The 10,238-nt window shown below is 41.6% G+C and overlaps 1 protein-coding gene across 2 annotated transcripts in view; it reads left to right on the top strand.

The window, feature by feature from the left end:
• TTC29 (tetratricopeptide repeat domain 29) overlaps nucleotides 1–10,003 on the top strand; it is a 113,390-nt gene extending 103,387 nt beyond the window's left edge. For both annotated transcript variants that reach the window (XM_060246672.1, XM_060246673.1), the window contains 2 exons: nucleotides 5,208–5,331; nucleotides 8,957–10,003. In XM_060246672.1, coding sequence (XP_060102655.1) covers nucleotides 5,208–5,331; nucleotides 8,957–9,310 — 478 coding nt within the window. In that variant the 3' untranslated portion in view covers nucleotides 9,311–10,003. The remainder of the gene's footprint in view (nucleotides 1–5,207; nucleotides 5,332–8,956) is intronic.
• The last annotated feature ends 235 nt before the right edge of the window (nucleotides 10,004–10,238 follow it).

Consider the following 10,238-nt stretch of genomic DNA (forward strand, 5'->3'; position numbering starts at 1 on the left):
CATGCATTCCTTCTAATGTATGTTATGTTTCTCAACAAAAAACTTAAATATAGTCTTCATAGTTTAGAAATGGCCAGCACCTACTCAGATTAAATTGAACCATTTACTCTTTCAGCTGGATGTTGTTTTTCAACCAAATATAATACTTTGCATCAGACAAATACTTTGGCTCATGAAAGCTTATTCCAGCAATCTCTTTGCATTTTTTGGAACTGCTTTTATTTTTGCTATCAGAATAGTATGGGCTACCTGCAGGGGTGATCATTTTTTGGGCTACCTGCAAGGGTGGTCTTAGCTACAGGTAGGCTTCCCAACCCCCCCCCCCCGCCCTGCCGGGGGACCCCTGGATTAGCAGCCTAATCCCCCGCTCTCTAAAAATCTGGAAGCGGGGGTGGGGGTGGGGGTGGTGGAACGGCGCCATGTCTATTTCCCTGCCTGGCTTCAGGCTTCTCCCTTCCTCCGGGTCACAAAGACCCGCCCATTGCCGGCCTGCTATTCGCTCCAGTCCGGCCTCCCTTCGTGAGGTGCATGCTGGGACTCGTAGTCCTTGCATCCTCTCCGGCTGCTGGGTGGCGTCTCCTCGGGGAGTCTGCCTGGCGGGGAGGGGGAACTCCGCCCCCAGAGGACCATGTGCGGTTTTACCTCCAGAGGCTTCAGTCGCTGATTGAAAGGCTTCCTCTTGGGATGGTGTGTCTGTGTTACTTTGAAGAAGTTGGCAGCAACTCGTGAGTAGAGAAGCCAATCCCCCTTCAGAGTTGCTAGAAATGGGGGGGACATGTCAGCTGAGCATTATTCTGTATGTGGAGATTGATTCTCATAGGGTTTAATGGGGAATTTATATGGAGGTTTCAGGAGCTCTGGGGGAGCTTTTTTTTTAGGTACATGCACCAAATTTTCAGTATAGTATCTAGTGACTCTCCCCAAAGTATCTCCCAAGTTTCAAAACGATTGGACCAGGGGGTCCCATTCTATGAGCCCCAAAAGAAGGTGCCCCTATCCTTCATTATTTCCTATGGAAGGAAGACATTTAAAAAGGTGTGCGGTTCCTTTAAATGTAGGCTTCCCAAATCCCCCGCTTGGCCTGGAGACCCCTGATTTGGAGCCTCCTCCCCCCACGCGGCAAAAAAGGGAAAGCGGGAGGGGGGGAGAATGGCAGCCCTTCCCACCCAGCCCCGATCGCAGCAGCCAGAGTTCTTCCGTTTTCTCAGGCTGCTTCCTGCCCCCAGTCAGCTGGCCGGTAAAGGGAGGGGAGCCCAGCCCCGCCTCCAAAGGACCATGTGCCTTTGCACCTCCGGAGGTGAGTGAGTTCTGCCGGCTTCCTATTCCATGCCATAAAGTGCCCAGCTGGTGTGCCTGTGTTGCTGTGAGAAGCTGGCAGCAACTCGTGAGTAGAGAGGCCAGTCCCCTGCATCAGATTTGCCAGAAACAGGGGGGGGGAGCGGAGGGGGAAGGGGGGTGAAGAGGGAAACGTCTTCATTATTCCCTATGTGAAGATCGATTCTCATAGGGTATAATGGGGAATTGATTTGGAGGTTTCGGGGGCTCTGGGGGAGCTGTTTTTTGAGGTAGAGGCACCAAATTTTCAATATAGTATCTAGTGCCCCTCCCCAAAGTATCCCCCAAATTTCAAAACTATTGGACCAGGGGGTCCAATTCTATAAGCCCCAAAAGAAGGTGCCCTTATCCTTCATTATTTCCTATGGAAGGAAGACATTTAAAAAGGTGTGCTGTCCCTTTAAATGTGATGGCCAGAACTCTCTTGGAGTTCAATTATGCTTGTCACACCCTTGTTCTTGGCTCCGCCCCAATGTCTCCTGGCTCCACCCCCAAAGTCCCCAGATATTTCTTGAATTGGACTTGGCAACCCTATTTAAATGTAATGGCCAGAACACCCTTGGAGTTCAATTATGCTTGTCACACCCTTGTTCTTGGCTCCGCCCCAATGTCTCCTGGCTCCACCCTCAAAGTCTCCTGGCTCCACCCTCAAAGTCCCCAGATATTTCTTGAATTGGACTTGGCAACCCTAGCTACAGGGCAGCTGCCCAGGGCCCTGCACTGGAGAGGGCCTCTGATTGTCATACGGCTGTTTTGCCCTCTTAGCATCCTGCACCTCATTTTCCTGCACATGTCAATCAGTGTCACCCTGTCTCCCCGATAGCAAAGAGGAACTCTGCTGCTCATTCTCAGGCACTCTGGCAATTTCATGGCTCCTCTGGTCGCTGCAAACCCCACCAACAAGCAACACATTCTCCTGCAGTTTGCAAATGCAAATTGCAATGCAAACAGCAAACTCACAATGCCCTGAGCTTCTTCCAAGTCGAGATGGGGTGCTGCACAGCTTTTGCCTGCCCACTGAGCCAGCCATCCAGGCAGCTGAGAAGAGTGAGTTGCATTGAAATATAGGGCTTGTGGTGGGGAGATATCTTTGATTCCCCCCTCCCCTAGGTTCCAGAATTGCTAAGATCACCCCTTGCTGATTGCATTTCTAGGGTCAGATCATATCCTTTTCAGAGCACTGGGATGAAGTGGAAGATACCATAAGGCTTCACGTCTCATGAAATATAATTGGACCTTCTAGCTAGACCTTTAAAACAATAATACTGATATCAAGCAGGCACTTTTGTCTTCTGAAATTGAGGGTTCAAATACTGCTTAAGATATGGTTCCATTCAGATTCCATGAAGCTATGAAAAGTAAATATAAAACAAAATGTATAATTATTTAAAAGAACAAAGAAAAGCTTGGTTGGGGTAAACAGATGTTCAAATGGTACTACTATTGTATAGAGTTGTTTTTTTGTATAATAAACCTATAGACTTTTTTGGTCCAGTTTTACTCCTGTAGCAGAGTCTACTATCATGGCAGAAATAAAGCTTTGGGTCTGTACATTATGTTTTGATTGTAAATTACATTACTTTTTAAATTTTATTTTTTTACTTTGTAGAAATGACATGACCTAGGAACTTTGCTTTTTTTGATAAATGAAACATAGAATGTTGCTATGACCAAAAATACATCAAAAGCATTTCTATTAATTCATTACATTAAGAAAACCTTTTTACATTTTCTCCTATCACTGATTCCATTTGACTTATTACTTTCAGCCTCTGGCCCACAAACTTGGTGGCACAATCAACAAACCCCTCAGTGGCTGTTTCATCTCTGCTCTATTTGATTTCTCCACTCTGAGTAAATGATTAAGATTTCATGCATTGGTTCAACCAAAATCTATGTTCACTCAACCACATCCTTTATTGATTACTTCTACTGCAAACAGTAGGCCAAGTGTGATATACATAATTGGACAGTTGTCAGGGGATGAGGGTGTTAACAGTCCTGTTTTCCCAGTTGGAAACTGGAATCACCTTGATACACAAATATTCTGCACAGTTTCATTCTCATTCTTTGGACCGAGGAGTACTTTTCCTCAGAATATATGTTTTTAACTCTCTAAGGTCTGGTTGAATGAATTTAATGATTATACCATATAATATGCTCTTCAAGTTGCACCTGTGCACTGCATATAGAAAACTAGAAAAACTGGAATTAATATTTGTCTAACATTTTAACCTTGTCCTTTTACTTATATAAATCAGTTCAGTTTTTCAATGTGTAATGTTTGATTTTTCTCTCCTTTGCAAGATAAATAGGCTTCAAAATGTGACTCTGTAAACTTTAGAAACCTTTTGATGTATGGCAAATATTTGTAATGTTTTACATTCCAAGGTTGTTCATTTGCCATCTATTCTTAATTGGAATGTTTATATCAACAATTTTATTTTAGCATAAAATTGGCCATTTTAATTTTAGGTAATTTTAAGTACCTTTTCAACTTGTAGCATTATATTGCTGTATTCCACTCACCTGGATGTGTCACACTATTACAGTTTTGCAGATGTTCTACTATTTTTGTTGTTCCCTTGTGAGAGGACACTGGCTCAACATATCATATTTTTGTACATTTTTGTTTACATGTTTTACATATTTATTTCTTAAAACTCAGTCATTTGCAACTCAAAAACTGGTGCAAACCTTTTTTAAAGAAGATAACAAATGCCTTTTATGCCTTTTATCATATATAAACTCTAGTTACTACACATTTCTATATTAGGATGTGAGCTTTTAGTTCACTGGTGGCTTGACATTTTGATTTCTGCACGACTACATTAGACACTCAGATTCACAGCTAATATTAAGGTCACCAGCCGTGACACATGAAAAAAAGTGTGTGATGTTTTCACTCACAAAGTTTAGTATTGGACTTGTGTGTTGTTACAGTAGGGTGAAATATTTTATTGTTAATATAGCTTTCTTTATTAAAAAATGTCTTTGTCAGTGTATATTGGCCAATATTCAGCTTAGATTATGGAGTGACCTCAGGTTGTGTATATTGAATTGGGAATTAGAGGTGACACCTGCAGTTCGGTTCTGGTAAGGTAGATAGAGTGACACCAGCAACCCTTGGCTCACTAACATAAAGAGCAGCCATGATCTGTTGAAGGAAGCCATCATGTTTCTAAGCAGAAGCCTTCATGTTTTGTACTAGGTGCGTGTAATGGTTTTTTACCAGTATTTTTTTCAGTTTGGGTCTATGGGACCTGAAAATCCTAAAAATTTTAGGATCGAACAGACCCAAACCAAAAAATGATGGTAAAAAAATACTAAGTCAGTCCTGGGACTGGCAGCCCTGGGCTACAGGAGAAGGCAGCGCAGAGCTGCACCAGTGGGGAGATGTCAGTTCCCCACCGACCCAACTGATCTTCAGCTGACTGCAAGAAAAGTCAGCCACAGCCAAGATGGTGGGGAGCTCTCAGCTCCTCATCACCCTGGCCAATCCTTGGGCTGACTTCTGCAATCCCTTTAAAGTATAAAGGGATTGAATAAACCTGCACAAGAAACCACTGAATATATCTGGGATTTTCTTGGGTTTTTTTTTTCCTCAAGAAACCCCAGGTACATTTGGGAAGCCAAAATGTATCTCTGGATTTGGGAAGCCAAAATGTATCTCAGGTAGATCTGAATGTACACCTCAAGTTTGTACGAGTTGCTGCAGTTTGCGATTTTTCTCCAAAGTACACAAAAAAAAGTTAAAGCTGTAGAATTTTCAGTGTCAAGGATATATGGATTGATTGTTCAATGCTCAACTGTAGTTATTCATGTAAATCAGAACTTGTATATTTAAGTTACAGTCTCTTATTTCTTCTTAGTCTGGGAGAAGTGGATGAAGCTATTAAATACTTGGAGAAGTTTATGAATATTGCCAAGAACATTCAACTGACACATAGCTTAGTGGACGCCTGCACATTCCTTGGAAACATTTACAATGAAAGAGTAAGTACTAGCTTGATTAGTGAAGTCTGTAGTGAATCTATATTTGGAGAACCTGATCCCTGATATTTGTATTGACATATGTCTGCAGTTTCAACAGAATACTGCTTGTATTCCAAGGTTGTATTTCCAAGCTCATGGCATCTCCTTCTCTGGTAGCAGCACGCTTCCTGAAATAAACACATTTTTACATCTGTGACTTTCAGATGAAAATTAGAAGTAGATTACAGCATAGGTGACATAAGGGAAAACATTAAAGCTTGTGATTAACTTTGGAAGCTTAGAGTGCAATCACACAAGAGATTTGGCCCAACATAGCCACACCTCCCCTCTGGATTTAATGTGCGCACATCTGCCCCCTGAGTCCCACCCATACTAACCTCATTTTAGGATGGGCTGGGACTGAATTAAATAGCTACCAGGAACTTCCCAATAACAAATCTCTAAAATTCATGCAGGGCTCATTTCCCAGCTATCTGAACAGCCAGGTGTGCAGTGTACCTGCTTTGCACATTCAGGAGCAGTCTGAATGCTCCTCTTGCATGTGTGCAGCCCCTGCCTCTCCCAGCAGCAGGGAGGGGAGCTGTCTGATGGCTGCAGCATGCATCAGAGAGAACCAGCTTTTTCAAAGCTGAGATACTGGTGCACCAAATTCCTGGTGTGATCTCACCCACAACCAGCAAATCAAAGACAGGCATGTTAAAAAAAAACACCTGAGTTTTTATTGCTTAATCAATGTGGGGTAGACCCAGAGTATTGCAGGCAAAGACATTGGAACAGGAATTTACTACCTTTTGAACAATATGGAGGTAGCAAGCGGACTCCATGTGGGAGGTAGTATGATTAACAAAAATCAAGGAATGTCAGTTTGAACTGAAACTCTGTTAACGTAAGTACTCTTATGCCACTGAAAAGCATTTTTGGATCCAGCTCTTATCTTATTTTTGAAAACTGATAAGCCAATTGAAATGGGACAAGGGATTCTATTCCAGGATAGGTTTAGTAATGACTGAAGTTTTTCTTCTGTGTTCCCACATTGTATTGTGTGGAAATATTAGTCCTGTTCCACTTTCTCTAACTGTATGTTATAACAGAATAGAGTCTTAAAGTATGTGGGCTTAGGCGCCAATTTAAGAGCTTTATATACTTCAATAAAGTTCCATTGTCTCCAATTTATTATTTTATCCTTATTAACATCCTTCAATAAATTTACTAGCTTTTTAAAGAACTTTTAATAAAAAGGTTTTCTGCCCTGTATTTGGAGCATATATATTTATCAATGATGTTAACCTATTTTCAAACAAACACTTAACCATGATAAATCTCCCTTCAGCCTCTCTTATCACCTCTATTGTTCTTATATCATACCTTTTATGAGTTAGGATCGCTACCCCCCTTGCTTTATTTGATCCCCGTGCCTCTGGAGTATCCATATCATGCTGGCTTCGAGAAAGAAATCCACTAACGGATCCTATAACATTACCTGGCAGGTTTTTCAATCCTGGTGTTTAGAGAAAGGGGTGGAATCTATGTCAGCAACAGCCTTGAATGTCCTAGCCTTTTTACAATCAGGGCTAGAGAAGGCTCTCAGCTCTAGTTCTTTAAGGAGACAAGTGACTGCCATCTCAACCATTAGAGGTACTCAGAACGGGAGGTCTCTATGTCTCCACCCTCATGTCAGAAATTTTCTCAAGGAGTCGGCCCTTATTAATCCACCCCAAACTCATCATTTTCCTACTTGGAAGCTGAATGTAGTCTTAAAATCCCCATGTCAGAAGCTCTTTGAGCTAATGGCCTCATGGAGCCTTAAGCAACCAACATTTAAAACCGTGTTCTGGTTGGCATTACTTTGGCATGACGGATGCTGGAGCTACAGGCCTTATCTATCCATAAGGAATGGTGTGTTTTTCACCAGGACAGAGTGGTACTTTCCCCAGATCCAGCATTCATACCCAAGGTTAATTCCACTTTCCATTATTCAGAGAACATTGTCCTTCCATCCTTTTGTCCAAACCCAACTCACAACAAGGAGAAACTGTAGCACTGCTTAGATGTTCACAAACCCCTGAGTTTCTATTTGGACCAAACCAGGGCTTTCCACACTACTGAAACACTCTTTGTCTCCTTTCGAAAATCCTTCTTGGGTAAAGGGATTTCCACTGCAACCATAAATAGGTGACTCAGAGGGTGTATCATAGAGGTGTATAAGGCCAGAGGGTTAGTTCCTCCTCAGGGGGTCACTCACTGAGGGGAGCAGCCACCTCAGCAGCCTACCGTTCCTTTCTGTTTTTGGAGGTAGTCTATAAGGCAGCACAAGGAGGTCGGTCCGTTCCTTCACTAGATACTACTAAATAAGCAAAGTTGCATTGGTGGGAGGGTATTGCAGCATTCCATTTAGTCTGGGAAGCTGTTTGTTTATGTCCCAGGAGTAAAAGGACTGGCTCACTCCTGGAACAACTGGAGAACAGAAGATTCTGTTCACTTACCATGAAGTCTTCCTTCTCTGTGGTCCCAGAGTGGGCCAGTCCTACTCACCTTTCTTCTTTGGCTTCCTCAGCTTCCAGATTTGATTGGCGTTCTGGAGGTTCCCTCCATGTCAAAAGTGATACTGTAGGATATACTTACTGATTTACAGCCTTAAGAGCATCCCTAGTTTAGTGGGAAGCCTTGTTTGTCTCTAGGAACTGGGTTTTTCCCCAGTATGAGTGTGAAAGTCAATACGTTACAGTTGGTGTGGGGGAGTGTGTTGTTTGTGTTTCTTCCCCTACTATGTTGTTGTTAGTTATGTATAGGGAGGTTTGGCTTGAAGACAGACTGGGAATCCATGGGACAAGCACCTCCCCTCTGGGTTCAAAGTCTGCCAGCCCTGCCTTTGGAGAGGAGAAGCTATTATCCCAGGAGTAAAAGGACTGGCCCACTCCAGGACCACAGAGAAGGAAGACTTCACAGTAAATGAAAAGAATCTTCCATTTTTGATTGTAAGTGGACAACCTAGCTGTTTTGAATTTTTTTAAATGTTGTATTGCTCCAGGTAAAGGCACCGGCTTTGGCGAGGGAATGGATTCCAGACCACCAAGTAGGAGCCATCATGACTGCCTCTCTGTGCATCTTTGTCGTCTTGATTTGTTACATAGATGGTGTTTTCAGGACAGATTCTTGGTTAAAAATTAAAAATGTGGTGACAGAGTTTTGTATAAGAAGTGGGATTATCATGGGGTGGAGGGGAAGTGGCAACTTCAGTAATGCAAGTTTTATTCAGTTCACTGAAGTGAACTCATTTACTTCAGCCCTCCTCCATTGTAGCTGTCTGTTTCTAAAGTTCAGGCCTCCTACTTCTGCATGAAGCAGAGGAAAATACTCCTGACAACAACATTTTTTCTTTCTCCTTGGAGAGGGGGGAGAGCACCGTAAGACCATAGCAGACATAGTAGGAAAGGATTTTTTTTTTTTTTAAAAGTATAGTAATTAACATCAGCTTGTGTTTTACATGTGAAGATATTGAAACAACAAGGTAAACTTTTTCTTCCAAAATTACATAGTTTGCTACTTAATTGGTTCAATCAGCAACAAACTGCAACCTTGTAAAAACTATTTAACAACTGAGAAGCATATGTTTTTCTTTTATTAGGGGAACTACTCCAAAGCCTGTGAATATTTTAATCAAGCATTTTGTGCGGCAAATCTTCTTGGTGATTTGCCTTTAGTGAACGAAACAAAGGCATATTGTGGCATTGGGAAAGCTCACAACATGATGATGAAAGTTAACAGTCATACAGAAGCTGCAGATCACGTCAGCATCGAATACCTGCTGGCTTGGAAGGGGAATAGAAGTGACATGTGCATTGACCCTTTTACAGTTGGTAAGATGCTAGTTATGAAACGCATTAGTGCTTCATTGTCCTTAATGGCTAAGTCATTTCTCTTGTATGGTGTTATTAAATTACTTTCTAAGTTTAATCCAGTTTTCCTCCAAGAAGGTTAGATTTGGGATCATGTGAAGTATGTGCTGTGTGTGTGTGTATGCGTATGCGTATAACAGCTATCTTCACTAGAATCTCCCAGCTTCCTCTTGTTGTTTTTCAAGCTGCCTCCACATAAAGCTTAGAACAGGCCAGGAAAAATGTTGATTAGTTACAAATTTTAAATAGTTAGAAGTCTGTTAAGACAAGGGTAACATAAAAGATCAGTGTTGTATTGTGACTGTATAGTCCTTTACTTCATGTCCTTGATATGTGGATGTAAGTCCCATTTATAGAGTATTTCATTATGCCTTTCTAGCATCACATCAGCTAGAAAACAAGCTTTATTTAATTAATTCTGCAGAAGGTTAGAAGGTCCTGGTTGTTCATCAGTGTACTGGAAAAACACAGCGAATTTGGCATCAAGAGCTGAATTCCTTTGCTTGATGTGTATTTTAGCTGCTGCTGAAATCAGATTAAATTACAGGTGTTTATAAGATTGGAAATTCTCTTGCAGAAAATTAAAAATATGTTGAGGGAAAGTGCTTCTTTTGGGTACTAATGAGGAAATGCAAATGAGAAATTGTCTTCATATAAGTACAGCTGTTGGAATAGTATAACATTGCATCATTGGAATGTGCAACAGTTCTGGTAGCAGCAGTTCATTGCCAAAGAATGTGTATTTACTAATGTAAATAAACACAGACTCTGAGAAACACAGGTGACTGACAGGTTTCTCTGACACTTTCAAGGATTACAAAATGTGTCTCATAATTCTACATTTTTTAATTTGCTTCCAAAAAGTTGAAGAGCTGTAGAGAACCAAAAACATAATATGAAACCTAAACTACTCTCTTCAGAAAACTCAGATTCTTGGCAATGTTTGACACAATTTAACACAGATGTTAGGGGTCAAGTGCAAATACGCAAGCAGGACACAGGCAGAGCAAT

The sequence above is a fragment of the Heteronotia binoei genome, chromosome 9 (genome assembly GCF_032191835.1).
Source record: "Heteronotia binoei isolate CCM8104 ecotype False Entrance Well chromosome 9, APGP_CSIRO_Hbin_v1, whole genome shotgun sequence".
Lineage (NCBI taxonomy): Eukaryota > Metazoa > Chordata > Lepidosauria > Squamata > Gekkonidae > Heteronotia > Heteronotia binoei.